Raw genomic sequence first — 19,159 nt, 5'->3', positions numbered from 1 at the left:
GTCTTTTAAAAAAATATATCGCCACGACAAAAATGCAGCTGCTCAATGCAGTTCTTTTAAGTAGGAGTTGATCTATAAAAAGAATAAGCATTAAAACTAACATTTTCCATTCACATGGAAGTATTGATAAAAACAACACAGGCATAAACATTTTGAATTTATTAAAAAAATCACCTACCCATGTCTGCAATGTTAAAAAAAAATAAGTCAAAAGTATAAAGAATTATTGAGCTTTCAAGAAGAGACAGAAGGGCTTAATTAACCTGGCCTCTCCATTCAAAATGGAGCCACACTTCTTTCCCTTCCTCACCCTTCACATTCCTGATACCCATTACCTGGCCCTAACCATTTAACGTTTTCAACATATTTACCATTTTTTGGTATTTTAATTTGCTAATTAACTATATGTACTATCATTTTTCTGTTTCTCTTCAACTCACGATAATGTAAGATTGTGTAAAAGAGACATAATATCACATGTGGCTGTGTGGAATGATTTGTTTCCTAGCTCTTCCGTTTCCCAAAATCTCAAGCTTAACAAGAAGAGGTCAAAGATTTGGTTGGAAGGTCAGTGTTTTCCATTTTAAATACTTTTCCAGAAATTGAGCAGAAGACAGTTCTTGCAACATTGAAAAAAAGTCTCAGTATTGAAGCAGGGGAAAAGAAAAAATAACTCTCAGGGAAAGCTCTGGTCAAAGATCGCCTAAGCAGCAGCCAGCTGGTTCTGTTCCACGAAGGAACACACCCTTGCTGGGTAAGAGGCTCAAGTTAGACTAATTTTGATAAGGGCTGGATGGTCAAGTTCTACACTGCATGCTTCCAACACTCATGTTACAGCCTGGAACTCACAGCTAAGCCAGAAATGCCAACCGGGCAAAGACTGGACATTACAGACTGGTCAGACATCTCATCTTTCCTTGCAAAGGAGTTGGACTTTGGATTTCAAAAAAGAAGACTCAAAAATAGTATTGATATCTTTACTTTTAGCAACTAGAAAGGTTTATCCTATAGAAAACTTAAGTTATAATATTAGGTGTTTGTTTATATATGCTACATTCAAAATTTTAATTTAAAAAATGGTAAATACAGTGTGATATCCTGATGGATCCTAAAACATAAAATCATTAGTGGAAAAACTCGTGAAATTCAAATTAAGTGTAGAATTTAGCTAATAGTTAAGTCTCAATGTTGGTTTCCTTTTTGTAATGAAATACCACAGTCATATAAGATGTTAGGATTAGGGAAGCAGGATGGGGTACATGCCAACACTCTGTACTCTTCGCAAGCTGTGTGTAATTCTTACACAATCCCAAGCTCCCTTAAAAATGAAGAAAAATATAACTTAAAGTAGATTGACCAAAATCTCACAATAATTATTTGGAAGGTAAACTATGGACAATTTTTTCTATTCTTGCTTTACATTACTTTGAATTGTTCATGTTTTTACCATTATTTTATTATTATAATTGAGACAATTATAATAAACATTATCAATAAAAATAATTTTGTCTTTCTGTAACCTAAAACACATAAATTTCCAATAGTTATTAATTAACAGGAAAGAAAATACAAAGGTTACCTAATTTTAACAATGAACCTTTTTAGGTCAGTGATAACCCATTTGAAACAATTCACTTTCTTGACAGACTCTAAAGACGTTTATCTTTAGGTTCTTAAAATTAATAAAATTATAGTTAAGTGATGTTCAAAATGTGGATCTTCATGATTCCATTTGTAAATAAATTTTATTATGTAATATTTTCAAAGCCATATTGTTTTAGTTATTTTTTAAATTGGGAATATCTCCAAACAGAGTTATGGGCTTAAAAGTGAATTTTTGGCTAATATGAGCTATTTGGCAATTTTTTAATCCTGGATTTCCCCACATTTCTGTTTATTATACTACAATCAAAAATGGTATTATGAAATGCATTAAGCTTAATGAGATTTTGGTTTGAAACACAAAGTAATTAAGAAAAACAAAACTAAAGCCAAAGTACTAAATTCTAAAATTAAGAAATTAAGTAAAATCACTGTTTACCCATGGGATGCCTGGAAGAAAGTATCACTGGGACATGTTGGCTGATGGTAATTCCCCTCCCTTCATCTACAGTTTGTGTGAAGTTCCAATAAAAATACTTGGTTCTAAAACATGTAGACAATTAATAAACATGAACATAAATAAACACTTTAAAAGTAAAAAGGACAACTTACGGTTTTGAGTCCTATTGAAAATAAATCAGAACTTGAATGAAAACAAAAATCAAAGAAAGCTGCATAGAATTTTCTCAATGCCAAAAAATTTCTACTAAAAAAAGTCCTTGTGTTACAACTTTTTTGGGAATATAAACATTAATTTTGGAGTATGCTAAACAAAATAAATTTTCCCTCCACCAAAGAATAGTATCTAGAGCAACATTCAAATGAATTTCATAATTTTATTAACAAGGAATAGTAGACATCACCTGTCATTAAGATTCTTATCTTCAAACCTTCCACCTTGGATTTATGAATGTTATGAGTGTCCATACTATGTCCTATTTGAGTATATACACGTAACACACACACTATATATATACACACACCCATATATATATTTGTGTATATATGTATGAATATATATTTATGTATATATATTTGTGTGAATATATATTTATGTATATATTTGTATAAATATATATATATTTGTTCATATACATATATGAACAAATACAGTTGATCCTTGAACAACACAGGAGTTAGGGTCACTGATCCCATGCAGTCAAAAATTTGTGCTTAACTTTTGACTCCCAAAATCTTAACTACGAACAGCCCACTGTTGACCAGAAGCCTTTCTGATAACAAAAACTCAATCAATACGTATTTCATAAATTGTATGTATTATGTAGTGTATTCTTATAATAAAGTAAGCTAGAGAAAAGAAAATGTTACTTAAAAAATCATAAGGAAGAGAAAAGGCATTTACCATTCATTAAGTGGAAGTGGATCATTAGAGAGTCCTTCATTCTTCACATTGAGTGAGCTAAGGGGGAGGAGGGAAAGGAGGGGGTAGTCTTGTTGTCTCAAGGGTGAAAAGTGGAAGAATATCCACATATAAGTGGACCCTCGCAGTTCAAACCTGTGTTGTTCAAGGGTCAGCTATAATGTCATGACCCTTCTTTGCTTCTTGGGAGCATTTCCAGCATCATTAGTCGCACTTTCCATAGGTCTCATGGTGTTATTCAAGGTTTATGATATTGCATTAAGCAAGATGAAAAATACACACAAATAATGAGAAATCATTCTTACTGCAATTCCCAATTTATTGGAGATACAACTGGCTCATGCAGAGATGATGAGCATCACATGGTGTTTTAAGCAGATACACCACTTGAGCTCACTGCAGTAGCAACAGGAGGTGGCTATGAAATTATTACAGTAGTACAATATGTACCACAGTTAATTTTATGCAGTTATGACTTAATACTGCATGTTTATGTTTGTTTCCATTTCTCTAGACTACAAATGGCGCCATGTACAGTCTGTTTGTATGCATATGTTTTGAGAATTTTTAACTGTTGTGTATATTTTATGATAGTAATAAGAAGCCGGGCGCGGTGGCTCAAGCCTGTAATCCCAGCACTTTGGGAGGCCGAGACGGGCGGATCACGAGGTCAGAAGATCGAGACCATCCTGGCGAATACGGTGAAACCCTGTCTCTACTAAAAAATACAAAAAACTAGCCGGGCGCGGTGGCGGGCGCCTGTAGTCCCAGCTACTCGGGAGGCTGAGGCAGGAGAATGGCGTGAACCCGGGAGGCGGAGCTTGCAGTGAGCTGAGATCCGGCCATTGCACTCCAGCCTGGGCGGCAGAGCGAGACTCCGTCTCAAAAAAAAAAAAATAAATAAATAAAAAATAAAAAGATAGTAATAAGAAAATACACTAGTATCTACATATATTTTATCCATTCATGACACGGCTAATTAATCTTAATATTTTCAACATTTCAAGGATACACAGTTCTTCCATGAGTTTTTTCAAGTTATTGCAAATCTACAAACAATTTTCCAATAGGTTTATTGAAAAAAAAATCCACCTGTAAGTGTACCCATGCTGTTAAAACTTGTGTTGTTCAAGTCTCAACTGTGTGCAATATATACCTATCTGCACACTGTATCAAGGTTTACTAAAAAGTCTAGGACAAACCATGAAATAATTATAGTAACTACTTCTGGGCTGTGGAAAACTGGGTACATGTTTTTTCACTTCGTTTGAATCTACAAATTGCAAATCATTTGGTGAGAGATTCTCATCAGTATACTATTCCTGGATACCATTAAAACACAAATACATGAAAGTATTAATAGGAGAATTTTGGGACAACGTGACCCAAGAAGATATTTCTTTCCTACTCTATTATTTTTTTCCTTCTTCAATCTGCTGAAATGAGTCTACGCCTTTTTTTAAATTGTAAAGTTAAAGTTTATTTTTAAAACTAGTATTTAGAAACAGGAGGATACTAGCAGTGAAGGTTAAGGAGATTGAAGAATCCTGACCCTACTAGTTATTGAAGCCTCTTATAATACAAATGACCTTAAAAAGATTATTTAAAGCATATAAATAGAATAATTAATCAATGGGAAAAAAAGAGTCTCACATAGATTCAACTCTTATGAGGAACTGAATGAAACACAGTAAGCTTTTCAACACCAAGGAGTTACAAAGAACTATTTAATACATTTGGTTGCGATAGCAGTTTGGAAGGAAGAAAGACAGAGGGGGAAGTTAAAGCCAATGCGAGATGATTCATCAAAATAAACAACAGAAGGACTAATGAGTTAAAACAAAACACTCAACTATCAAAAAGTCAAAGTGGCGGGGAGTCAACTACTTAACAAATCATGAACAAATGTATTTTTAGCTTTAATATTAGGGAAAATTTTTTAAAGATTATCGCTTTACTATAAAGAAACGCAAAATGTTCAAGTAAAAAAAGCAGCAAAACCGTTAAAATATTTACATCAAAATTTTGATCAATAATCAATATATCTAATTAGGAAGAGCTTATCCAAAATTATAAAAACATGGGACAGACAACTGGAGACAGTTATAAATAAAAATTTGCAAAAGATAAAACTATAAATAATCAAAATATGCAGAAAGTTTATTCATATTAGTAAACAAGCAAAAGATAAAACTATAAATAATCAAAATATGCAGAAAGTTTATTCATATTAGTAAACAAACAGAAAGTTTATTCATATTAGTAAATGTGAGATACTGTTTTACAACTACTAAACTAGTCAAAATACATTTTAAAAATAACATGCTAGCAAGAATGTGGAGAAGTGGCACACCACATTTTTGATTGCATGTGTAACTCATTTGGAAAACAATATGGCAGTTGGAAACAAGGATGATGAAGATGTTTCTTCTCCCTAGCTCAGCTATTTCACTATACGGATTTTATATGGAATATATAATTTCACAGAAATAAAAGAATTCTGTACAAAACTTTTGCACGTTTTATTATAACAAAGAGAATAGAAATAACTAAAACAATTGTTAGATAAATGTATACAGATATATGAAAAATACTTAGAAATAGGAAAAATCCTTATTGTATAAGTCAAAACAAAAAATGCCATAGTATATATTTCATATTATTTTCAATTATGTCAGAAATATAGATTATAAAGTGCAAACAATAAAAATAATTGATGTGTTAAAATAATAAAAATGTGCATGTTTCCTAGTTTAAGCCCAGTTATTCCTGATCACTGGTACAAAGCTATAATAACCAGATACCAAAAATTACGGTTTTATAAAATAAAAAATAATTTTTTTATGAATAAAGCATATAGTCAAAAAATAAATTTATAGTCAGGGTACCTCACACGTGTGTGTGTGTGTGTGTGAGAGAGAGAGAGAGAGAGAGAGAGAGAGAGAGACAGAGATAGAAGGGTCCCTGGTCTATCTCTCACTACGTTTCTTATGTAATTCTCTCCAGAAGTGAAAATACACATAAATTATTGCAAGTATTCTGTGGACTTCATAGAGCCACTGTGAAGGTTAAACAAAATAGTATGTTTGAAAATGCCTATTCTGGTCTATAGCTGTACGATACGTTCCAGGTGTTCAAAAATATTCTTTCAGTATATTTAATAGAAGGACGATAATATCAAGAAGTTGTTACGTTATAATTTAATAAATGTAATACAAAGACTCTTTTCTTCATCTTCAAATGAAAGAACTAGAGCTGATCATTTTGGTAGGCCCTACCAACTCTGTAGAGTTCTGGGGAATGAGCAGAACATGAAGAAAGTCAGAAATCACTAAAGGATGATGATAAGAAGATGATAAATGCATGGATCTCCTGGAAAAGCATACCTTCAAGAAAAGCTTTAAAATCTGTGTGTGTGTGTGCGCGCGTATGTGTGTGTAAAATAACCTTTTTAACAAATAAAATTAAAGCACAACATACAGGGCCTTTCATTACAACCTTTACCTGGTTTCACAACATGTAATGCACATTCAGAAAATAGATGTCTATCACTTTCTATGACCGAGATAAGCAAAGTCTAAATCTAACACGTAGGGCTTTTTTTGATTTTTCTGGAACGATGAATAATGCTTCTCACATGGGAGGGCATTATCTACTTGAGGAAACACATATGGCCCTTTTACCTCCTCTGTGCTTAATGCACAGATAAATACTTACACATGCACAGAGAAATGCTTCCACTCACACCATCTGCTCATTGGAGGAAAAAGCACACCCATGTAGCCTATTACATTTGCCAGTGCTGGGGCTTTGCTCTAAAGCAATGTCTGCTTTGGATGGCAAATTTTATAGTCTCTATTTAATAGGTTCATAGAGGGGATACTCACCTCTAGCTCCCCCACACTAGATGTTTTTCTCTAATCCCTGACTCCTAAGGGAGTGTCTGCACCCAAAACATACCTGTTTCTTCTGTACCCTGAATAGCACGCTTATTTCTGCTGCTCTGACTGGAGTTGCCTTCTCCTGGAGCTGGTGGTTCAAAGATCTATGAACAGAAAAATTCCACATTATTGGAAAGACAGCTGAGGCGAGGGAGAGGCAGCAGCGTAGGCAGGATCTTGCCTGAGGCTTGCAGCTGCTGCAAACTCACTTTCAGTCCTGCGGTGACAGCTGGAGCTTCCCCCAGACCGGCCTTGGGGGCTCTTGCTCTTGCTGGCAGCTTCTCCGCGTGGTGGCCCTGCAGCTCTGCCCGGAGGCTGGCCAGGTCCCCTTGCAGGGCGGCCACCTGGTAGAAAGACACCACTGTGAGGCAGCAAGACAGCAGTGCCAGCAGCAAGGCTGCAGCCAGCAGCTTTCCGTCTTTGGAGGATCGAACAGAGGGGCTTTCCTTCTGTGGGAGGATGGAAACACACTCCTTCAGTTTCATTTCTTCTCTTTTCTTAAGGCAAGAAGTAAGGCGTGACTGCTCCCTTTCTGTGGAGTCATCCATATCACTACTTGAACTTTGAAGGTTGGGGCCTTTAGAATAAGTGACCACAGGGAATGGATCATTTCCTGTTATCTGTGTTTGTTGATGTCCTGTGTGCACTACATGGCAGGGCTTGGCTCACCCCTCAGGAGAGTTCTCCTGAATTTTCTTCTTTCTGCCTTTCTGCATCTCTACCCCTACTGTACAGTAGGTTTGCTGGCATTCACCCTCCAATTGGATTGCTCAATCTGTCTTCCTCATTTCACTTTCAGTTTTTGTAAGAATTTCAAAGTCATCTCCCAACACTCACGCTCAAGTAGATGTAAAGCCCCTTAAATCTGCTGGGGAAACTTGGAGTTTGGATTGGCACCTTCAAGGGAGAGCTTTTAAGATATGCACAGGTCTAAGAAGCCCACCGTTAAGCATAGTAAGGGAACTGTGTCTGCTTGGGGCCACGTGGCTTCATAAGGAAGGGGGAAAAGCAGCTGAAAGTTCCTGCTGCTGTCATAAAAATAATTAATGTGAAGGTCACATAAGCTAAGTGCTTTAGCATTGACTTGTTCTTAGCTAGAGAGTTATTTATTAACAGTCTTCAAGTATGAAATAAAATGGAGACTCCTTGAAGGAAGTGTGGAAGTAAGTCCACTGGGAAATATTCATATTATTATACTAATAATGTCATAAAAAGAATGAGACTACATTTTACAGACATATTTAGATTAGCTATCTGAAGGATTCCCTAAATATAAGTGAACATATTTTTAAGGAAAACATGCATAAACTTTTTTCTTCTGAGACTCATCACTGAAACTCTATCATGCATATGAATGGCCTGTCCCGAGGAGCCTGGTCTCAGGTTTGCTGCTCAGACTTCTGAAGCTTTAAGTCCTTACTCAGTCTGATACTAGTTGAGGAGAATCAGCCTTCTCTCCAGCTCCAAATGCCTGACTGCTACCATCAACCACTCTCAAGTAGCTTTTCTACAACTCCCATGTTGACTGTGCGGCAGCCTAACAGGTCGGTATACAAGAGGTCCTTGATCAAACAAGAGCCACCTTAGCTTTTGATTTTTCTGTTGTTGACTTGGGGACCTGTGAGGACTATTGCATTAATTCTAGTCCTGCCTTATCCTGATAGCTGGTTCCTGGACATTCCCCAGTTTCTCACTCTTTGCCCCAGCATTGAAATATTGATTGATCTTTCAATTAACATTACTGAGCACTTAGCAAGCCCTGGGTAGTCACTACTCCCCTGTGGACTAAGACTGGTGAGCTTTAGTTCTGTCTCACTCTACATTTCCATACAGTCTTCAGTAAGAAATTTACAGAAATAACATAGTGCAGAGTGGAGAACTCTAGACCCAGGCTTCTAGACTGCAAATCCTGCCTCACCCCTCACTCTCCTTAGGTAAAGTACTTAAACTCTCTGTGATTCCATTTCCTCACCTCTGAATTCCTATGACGGTATTAACTGTCCCTGAGATACGTAATGAGGCTTACAAGAATGTGGAAACAAATTACACTTTGGATGCTTCCATTTAAAAAAAAAATTATTTCCACAGGTTTTGGGGGAATAGGTGGTATTTGATTACATGATTAAGTTATTTAGTGGTGATTTGTGAAATTTTGGTGCACCCATCACCCGAGCAGTATAGACTTTGAGCCCAATTTTTAGTTTTTTATTCCTCACACCCCTCCCACCCTTTCCCCTGAGTCCCTAAAGTCCATTATATCATTCTTATGCCTTTGCGTCCTTGCAATTGAGCTTCCCACTATGAGTTAGAACATGCAATGTTTGGTTTTCCATTCCTGAGTTACTTCACTTAGAATAATAGTCTCCAATCCCATCCAGGCTGATGTGAATGCCATTAATTCATTCCTTTTTATGGGTGAGTAGTATTCCATTATATATATGTACCACAGTTTCTTTATCCACTCATTGATTGACGGGCTCTTGGGCTGGTTCTACATTTTTGCAATTGTGAATTGTGCTGCCATATATATGTGTGTGCAAGTATGTTTTTCATATAACGACTTATTTTCTTCTGGGTAGATACCCAGTAGTGGGACTGCTGGATCAAATGGTAGTTCTACTTTTAGTTATTTAAGGAATCTCCACACTGTTTTTCACGGTGGTTGTACTAAATGATTGGGGAAATGCAAATCAAAAGCACAGTGTGATGCTTCCAGTTTTTCATTCACTTTTATTCTTTACATTCAAAGTATGAATGAAACATTTTTCAGTTACAAACAGTGCTCTAATAGACATTTTCTACAACTGTGCTTGTAACATCTGCAAGGGTTTCCCAGCAAATGTCTGCTGAGGGATAAGCCCATCTTCACTTTTACAGGCGCCACCCAGTTACCCTCTGATGAGTTCCCATTTCCTCATTGTCTCACTACAAAATGACGCAGTCAGACTTACTTGTTTTTACCATTAGGACTGTTCTTTTTTTTCCTTTGCATCTGCAAGTTTCCAAGATCTTTTTAAAATAACTCGTTATGATCATTATCCTGGCCTCAAAAATAGGCTGCTCTCTAATTTCTCTTACCTATAACTCCCACAATAAGGTGACTGTGCCCCAGTCTAACAGGTACATAGATAAGAGGTCCTTCCATCTTCCAGGTGGAAGTCTTCTTTTATAAGGATGTTTGTAAACCCTTTTGCATCAGGTATGACACAGTACAATTCTTTTCTGTCAGTTCTTGTTCCAGATCAATTAGGGTGAGTCATACGGAGCAACCTTGCCATAAAAAATGGAATTCGTATGAAGATTGTATGAAGGCCTTCTTACTGAAAGTAATTGAGATCCTTCAGATTATGTGTTTGTGTATTCTTATGACCTAAATACATGCAGAAATGAAAGGATGCAAGGCAGTGCTAGAAAGCAACTTCTCTCTGCGTTTCGCTCAGGGTTTCCCGTAGCCACTGCTTCTCTCCGTCCGTTGACATTCTCCCACTTCTGGTGAGTCATTCCCCTCCATATCCCTCAGAGAAAATTTTGAAGATAGGGAATAATTTGACTGCTTTAGGGAATTCTCTCTGCCTTCGTCACTCTGTTGGGCAGAGACTTTCATGCCTGACCATCTCAAAAGAAAGTCACTGGACAGCCTACACTCAGCCATTTTTAAACCAGTGGCCGATGTTTGTTGCGGCAACGAGCAGTACCATGCACAAAATGGGCAAGTGCTTCTTCCACGAAGGGCAGCCGTGGTGTCCCTCTGGCCAGAGGGACAGCAAGCAGGGATGGCAATGTGCACGTCCTCCACAGGGATCTGACAGTTGCATTTTCTCTAAAGACAGGTAGAAAACAAAGTGACATTCATGACTCTTCAATCTCTTATTCGATGAACAAAAGGAAGTTATTACTCCATAAATCGAGAATCTGTTTCCTGAAGAGGAAATGGTTTGGCAATAATTTAACAGAAATTCTGTTAAACAAGAAGTATATTCACGTTCATTGAATAATACACCACATCACAAGTTTATTCAGGGACAAAAGACCACGGTATCTGAGCCAGATTGTGCAGCGATCTTCTTATACTATATTCAGTGTTTACTGACAGTGTTTAGCTGCTTTTTACACACATCTTTTTCTCAATGTAAGTGTAAAGCATTCTTCTGTCATTCAATCAACAAACTGAGATACTAGTGCTTTGTGATTGATGAAACTGTTCTATCCACTCAGAAATAGGCAGATGGGGTTGAAAAGAATATAACTTGTGAGTTTGTCCGGGAGTCAGAAACAGCAGAAAATAAACATTCACTCTCTACGTTCTTACACTGACAACCTCAAAAATATTTTTAAAAATGAATTATAAATTTCTGGCTAAATAGTGCTATAAAGAATTACAGGTTTGAGGAATCTCTCCTATGCCCCTTTTCTTTGAGGAAAAGGGTGTTTTTAACAAGGATTTAGACCAGTCAAGCATGGCGACAACAGCTCTTTTAGATCTGTAAATGTACCTAAAAGTATATCTAGATAAAATTGGCATCCTAAAGCACTCAGAATATGGAAAATAGCATGATATAGGTTAAGTATTGCATTTCAGGAAAATATGCTGTTTTCCGGTAGAAATATTATACATATATACATAAAATAATATATATAAAAATGTACAGATATACACACTATATATAATGGAGACAGAGTATGTGCAGTAAGTTATTATATAGTTAAACTTGATTTGAAAGGTGAAATGTTAATCACTGTATACAATTTTTAATTTAAAAAAATTTAATTCACATATTTCATATGAGATAGTGTTATGTTTTGATATATGTATACAATGTGTAACGATCAAATTAGGAAAATTAACATATCTATCACCTTAGACATTTATCATTTCTATCTGGTGAGAACATTGAAAATCCTGTCTTCTAGCTCTATTGAAATATGTAATATATTATTGTTAACAATAGCCGCCCTACTGTACAACGGAACACTGAAAATCGTTCTTCCTATCTAACCCTGACTTTGTACCAGGTGACAAACCTCCACCCCAATACCTCTGGTAACCACTCTCCTACTCTCTACTTCTATAAAATCAACTTTTTAAGATTGTACATGTAAGTCAGATTACACAGTATTTGTCTCTCTGTGCCTAGCTTATTTCACTTAATATAATGCCCTCCAGGTTCATCCGGGTGGCTACAAATGACAGGATTTTATTTTTTATGGCTGAATAGTAGTCCACTGTGTTATACCACATTTTAAAAATTCATTCATCTACTGATGGGCACTTAGGTTGATTCCATATTTTGGCTATTGTGAATAGTGCTGAATCAACATGGGGATATTTCTTTGATATACTGATTGCTTTCTTTATAGACCTAGTGATGGAATTGCTTAAGTATGGTAGTTCTATTTTTAGTTTTTTGAGGAACCTCCATACTGTTTTCCATAGTGGCTGTACTAAATTTACATTCTCATTAACAGTGCACCAGCGTTCCCTTTCTCCACATTCTCACCAGCTAGAGGTCATTATGCTAAGTGAAATAAGCCAAGCATAAAAAGACAAATATCACATGTTCTCATTTATATGTGGGAGCTAAAAAGGTAGTTCTTATGAATATAGAGAGTTGATAGGTGCTTACCAGTGGCCAGGAAGAGTAGGGAGAAGGGTGGAGGGATGAAGAGAGGTTGATTAACGTTAGAAAAAATAAAACCTAATGCTTGATAGATTAGTAGGGCAACTATAGTTAGCATTAACCTGTTGTACATTTCAAAGTAGCTAGAAGAGAATCATTTTAATGTTCCCACAAAACAAAAAGATAAATATTCAAGGTGATTAATATCCCAGTTACCCTGAATTGTTCTTTACGTATTATATGATGTATCAAATTTTCACATATATCCTGAAAATATGTGCATGTTTTGTATCAATAAAACAAATAAATTTAAATTTAAATTTAATAAATGGACTGCAAATATTTTAATGGTTTATTTTAAATTTTGCTTATTAACTTTTGAGAAGAGGATGGGGTTAAGAGTGTAGACTCTGAAGCCAGAAGAAGCGTCTGTATGCCCAATTTTGCTTCACCATCTTAACAGAATCTTTCTTGCCCCAAATCTAGAAGCCGACTTTGTTTAGATCTCTATCTCTGTGGGATGCTGACATAATCTCACACTTTAGGGAAGTCCTAATCATGAAATCTACTCACGATGACTCCATCCACATCACCACTGATTGCTAAGGGTGGACAAATGAGACAGGCTTTTTACAGTTGGTTGTGAGGTGGTCTCCTGGGGGGAACTGCTAAGAGACAGTTCCTCATTCTTAAAGAGATTGACAAGAAAGAGATGCTGTTCTCCCAGTACACATTACAAGCCTGCCCGTGATCACCGAGAACTGCCATCTTGCAACTGCCGTCAGGCAGACTGAAACACTGTTGACGAGAACATGATTCTGGAGGGAAGCTGGCTCTGTTAGGACATAATTGTCCTGCTGGATTACTCAACTCTTCACACTTGTTATTTGGATCACACTATTTCCTAACTGTTTATGCCAATGTGAGACAAGATTAGGTGTTAATTCATCCAAAGACATCCTAAATCTGCTAGTTAGATTAGCAGTTTGATTAGGATCCAAAGACATCCTAATTCTGCTAGTTTTAAGAATTGTAATCTTATACAACCAAAGAACTTTGTATAAGAGAGTTTTAAATGTTCTTTCAGAATTTTTCCAAATGTCCACTTTTTGAAACTGTGGTGTAAAGAGAAAAGGTCAACACCCACAAGCTAGAAAAACTAATTCATTTATTAAGAAGAGTCTTATATCCAGTTTTAATATAAAGTTATTTTTAAATAATTTAAGCTCTTTAATATGTTAGGAATCTTAAGAAAAAGTACTATTATGTGAAGATGTATTTAATGAATCTGTCTTTTCTATGTGGAACCAAAATAAATGTAGTCACCTCTTTCAGAAAAAAAAATGCAAAATCAGAATTTGTGCATCTCCATGTAAGAAGGGAATAATTTCAAACTAAGAAAAAAACAAGAGAGATATAGTGTATTCTGAGAAAACTGCAACATGAATGCATCTTTCTTCTCCTTTACTGACAGTTGTAAATTATCTTTCTTCTCTGAGCCATATTGCAGTAGAACTTAGAGGTAATTGGGTGTTAGTGAGGGACTTTTTGCTCTAATTGGCCCTAGATAGAGAAAAATAATGTTTTGAGGTTTATTTCTCAAGAGTATTTGTAGTACTATATCTGAGACCCAAGTCTCAATGGGTCTTAGATAGAATGATTGAGCAGAAATCTGTGGGCCCCAGGCAGTGACTACATCAGCCTCACAGGAATATGCCAAGTTTCCTAGGCCTCTGAGCACCCACAAAGGAAGTAAGTGTTTAGGGTTAGTCCTCCATGTCCCTAAAGCTGAGAGACTATCAGAGGATCACAAGAAACAAAAGTCTCCCCCAAATGCCTCAGAGTAGACTAGAAGGTTCCCTGCTAGTCCAGTCCTGACTCATGGGTTAGACAGGACTTGATTTCTCACCTCCTGAGGCTAGACTGCCCCAGCTGAGCCATCAAATCAAACACAGGAGGTGTTTAAGAGAGAGAAGCCATCAAAGAAGGTGAGCACAGAACATCCCAGCCTGCACACAACACAAAGGGATGGAGACAACTTGAATTTTAAAAACTAATAGAGGATTTAAGATTAAACTGAAGAAATTTTTTAGGAACTAAAAAATATCTCTATAGTTTTCAATTAAACAATTTAATATATGCATTGAAGAAAAGGATGGTCACTTTTGAGCACTGAGTTACTGGCCTGTAGGCTCAAACAGAATTAAAATCTCAAAACTCAGAGTGTTTTGCAACTCACATGCAAGAAAAATGGGAACATAAAAGGAGGGAGAGGATATAGATTAAACAGAGGCAATGACATAAAAACTTACAGGAGAAAATAATAATGCTTCTTAATCTATGAAAGACCTGAAACTACAGTTTGAAAGTGCTTATCAAGTCATAGGTTAAAATGCTGAGAAAATCTGTATAGGTAGCTTTTTGGAAAGAAAAAGGAAGGGAAGGAAGGAAGGAAGGGAGGGAGGGAGGGAGGGAAAAGTGCTGAGAAAAATCGACCCAGGTAATGTCTGATGGTATTACTGAATATAGAAAGAGTTGTTGGGATATGATGAAAATAAAGTATATAAAATCTTATAAAATGCATTTAAAGCTGTTTTTATGAGAAAAAAATGGTATCTTTGATGGCATGGTTTAAAAAGAAGAACGGAAAGAAATAATCTGAGCATACAGTTCACAAAGCCCTAACAAGTTAAAAGGTGAAAACAAATTAAGCTAAAAGATAGGAGTAAAAAATATAAAAGAGATTAGTGAAATAAATAATAACTATACAATAAAGAGAATTAAAAATTGGTTGTTTGAAACAACAAAGAAAATGAATAATTTGTAGTAAGACAAAGTAAAAAGAGAGAAAGTATGAAATTTAATAACAGAAATTTTAAAAGAGGGACATTTTAGAGCTATTACAGATCCTAAACAGGTAAGAGGATATTATGAATAAATTTGTGCAGTAAAATTAAGGGCAAATTGAAGTATACATGCATTTCTCTTGAGTACAAAAAAAAAATGAAATAACAAAGTAGGTAAACCAATTGCAGAGGAAGGATATTCACCGTTCACTCTCAGTATTGTTCTAGGTACTAGGCATACAAAAATTAAAACAGGGAGGAAAAAAGTCAGAAAGAAAAAAGAAAACTCCTGTGCCATGGAGTTAAATTCTATTGTATAAGATCATTTTAAACGATTTCGGTTTTTACCTGATAAATTTATACAAAATAGTTTCTCATCTGGTTTTTCATTTCTTTTGTATCTGTGGTTACGCATTTAAAAAAATTGTATGCATATGATTTCTCCTTTTATTCTTGAAAGAATAGCTAAAACTTAACTGCTTTGTTACTGTCATGTAAGTAATCAGCAGATGGTTCTATTATCGTTATGATTTGTCTCATTCTGCTTAAGTTTGTTTTGTTGTTTTCTTTAGTCTGACTTCTTCAGCTGAGTGTTCAAACATTCATTTCCTTTCTTATTTGTTGATAGGCTATTAAATTTCCTAAGAGCATTGCTTAGTAAAATTCAATGATATCAGGTATGTATTGTATTTTATTATTATTATTTTTTATATATTGTGCTTATTATTTTCTAGAAAATATTAATAATATAAATTAATCTAAAAATTTTCTTTGGATTTCCAATTTGACTTAAAAGTTATTTAAGAGATATTTGTTAATTTGTTTTAATTTCCAGAATTTATTTTCATTTTTCTCACTAACTTCTATTTTATTGTATTGCATTCAGATTATTTTCTCTCACTATTTCTACTTACAAAGCTTAATCAGAGTTTCTTTAGGGATTAATAGTATTGTCATTTGTGTGAATACAACAAAGCTACTTGAAAAGAAGGGATATCCTTAATAATTTTATTATTTTAGTCTACAATATCTCCATTTTTGTTTATATGATGTCATAGAATAATACAGACGAGTAAAATTTCCCATATCTACTGTTTTTTCCTGTGTATTTCCAATTGTTTTTCTCGTAGTTTTAGTTTTATGGTTAATGAAACTATATTATTTAGCATTATAACATTCAGTGCAAAGATAAAAACGAGAGGGAGATAATAAATTATGTTTATCAAAAAGATAACTTTTCCCCAAATGTACAAGGAATACTTAAATTTTTTTTATTTTTTTTTTATTTATTTTTTTTTGAGACGGAGTCTCGCTGTGTGGCCCAGGCTAGAGTTCAGTGGCGCCATCTCGGCTCACTGCAAGCTCCGCCTCCCGGGTTCACACCATTCTCCTGCCTCAGCCTCCTGAGTAGCTGGGACCACAGGCACCCGCCACCGCGCCCGGCTAATTTTTTGTATTTTTAGTAGAGACGGGGTTTCACCGTGGTCTCGATCTCCTGACCCTGTGATCCGCCCGCCTCAGCCTCCCAAAGTGCTGGGATTACAGGCGTGAGCCACCGCGCCTGGCCTGATACTTAAAATTTTAATCAAAATGGACAACTTTAAAAAGTAGTCTTTTACAGGCTACCATGATGGATAGTTCGCAAAGACTTGAAGAACTGCTCTCTGGTGGCATGCCTATTTGCAATGTGACTGATAAAAAAGTTGGTCTGTCTCCTTACCCCCTAAATCTGAACTGACCTTGTGAATTGCTTGCTTTGACCAGTAGAACACACAGGCACGACCTAGGTTTAGTTTTCACTCTCATGGACTACCTCCCTGAGACCTGCACGCAAGAAGGCTAGCTTACTGAAAGTCAGTCTAGCTTACTGGAGGATGAGAAGATACATTGAAAACCACTAAAGTGCCTCTGAATCACCTGCCAGCACTTACTGCCAAATGTGTGGGTGAGGTTATCTTGAACCTCTAGCCAGCCTGGCTGTCACAGGCATGCTGCCACACACATGAACTCAGGCGGAGCTGGCCCAAGAGCCACCTGAAAAACTCACAGAATTACAGAAATAATAAAGGGGAGCTGTTATAGGACACTAAAGTAGAGTGGTTTATTACTTAGTAATACCTAAGTGATATATCCCATTTATTGAAATAATCTCATAAAAATAGAAATCATTACAAAAAGATGATCAAAGAGTTGCTTACTTGAAAATGTAAAACTACATTCACAGGTCAAGTTTGTATCAAAGAAGTATGCAAAACTGCGGTTAGAAATTATCTAGAAAGTCACAAAAGGGAAAACAACTTATACCAAACATATGAGCCAAAGTAGTACTCATTAAAAAGTTACAGCATTGAAAACAAAGCTATAATATAAACACAATGATGTTCAAAAGAATTAATAATCATCCAAAGAAATTTAAAAAGGAATAAGCCAAAATAATCCAGGTAATGAAATTAAATAAAGATAGTTAACACTGATGATTAATTATATATTGTTAGTTAAAATGTGAGCAAAGATTATTTTTTATATATATATACATACATACATATACATACTTTAAGTTCTGGTTTACATGTACAGAACGTGCAGTTTTGTTACACAGGTATACACATGCCATGGTGGTTTGCTTGAAAATGTAAAATAATAAGGTTGTTTTGGAAGCCAATCTAATGATACTAGAAATATTAAAAACATATCTACACTTCAACTCAACAGTCTTACTACTGAGCATTTATCCATGGTATCCATGGTGAAAAAAGAAAACACAATAGAAAAAGTGTGTGTGTGTATGTGTGTGTGTACATGATGTCAAGTAAAATTAAATTCTATTTTGTTTAGTACTCTATGAGGGTTCAAAGATTTCTCTTGTGTTTTTCTGCTACTCAAATATAAATACTCTTGTCCTCAAATTGTTTTATTACCATGACTGATTGCTAAAACAGAAATATAATTTATATGAAAACTCCCAAAATCTGTTTTAGATACTTTCAGACAGTCATAAAACATGTCTAGTAGTGGAGACAGTATGAGTTCATAATTGTACTTGTCGTTGGTTACTTCTAAATTTACTAAATTTAAAATGCACTTGCTAATTTTTTGTCTATTTTAAATATAAGCCTCTGGTTATTAAAAAGTAAACAAAAACTGGTGGGTGATTCCCAGAATTTTAACCAAAAGCATAATCTGTTATCTCATGGCAACAGCTGTTTACATACTTTAAATTGAATAATGAGCTTTCAACAGTTTCAAAATTTAAACACAATCCAGACCAATGTTGATATTTCCACACTCAGGACAAGTGGCGCAGTGTAAAATTCATGTGAAAATCTCATTATCACTATCAACCACCAACACTAGCAACAATTAACCAAGGATAACAAGTCAAAACAAATAAGTATAAACTGTACTCTACTAGTGACTATTAAAAATTCAGCATTTCAGAACACTAATCTTCAATCCTTTATCAAAAGCATGTTTTGACTTTTAAAAATGTGGTAAAACACACATATATTATACAATTTACCATCTTCATTATTTTTAAAGTCACTCTGCAATTTCTCTTTAATATCATTGACTTGTGAATTTATAATTCTCACTCTGTCCCAAACAAGGGAACCTATTACATTTTGTAAACTTCTGTAGGTCATGAATTTTGCACCTCAAAGAGGATCTGTGTATTATTGAAGGCTTAAGAGGACAGCAGTGTGTGAAACAAAGTCCTGGACTAGCACTCAGAAAAAAATGGGTTCTGGTTCAGTTGTTCAACTACATTTA

General features: G+C 35.4%; 1 protein-coding gene across 2 annotated transcripts in view; it reads right to left on the bottom strand.

The window, feature by feature from the left end:
* Positions 1-7,840, bottom strand: part of TNFSF13B (TNF superfamily member 13b) — a 37,905-nt gene extending 30,065 nt beyond the window's left edge. For both annotated transcript variants that reach the window (XM_025364424.1, XM_025364425.1), the window contains exons 1-2: positions 7,134-7,840; positions 6,944-7,028 (exon numbers count right to left, since the gene is read on the bottom strand). In XM_025364424.1, the coding sequence (XP_025220209.1) occupies positions 6,944-7,028; positions 7,134-7,472 (424 nt within the window). In that variant the 5' untranslated portion in view covers positions 7,473-7,840. The remainder of the gene's footprint in view (positions 1-6,943; positions 7,029-7,133) is intronic.
* Between the last annotated feature and the right edge of the window lie 11,319 nt (positions 7,841-19,159).

The sequence above is a fragment of the Theropithecus gelada genome, chromosome 17 (genome assembly GCF_003255815.1).
Source record: "Theropithecus gelada isolate Dixy chromosome 17, Tgel_1.0, whole genome shotgun sequence".
NCBI lineage: Eukaryota > Metazoa > Chordata > Mammalia > Primates > Cercopithecidae > Theropithecus > Theropithecus gelada.
This window is presented reverse-complemented; position numbering and strand designations above follow the sequence as displayed.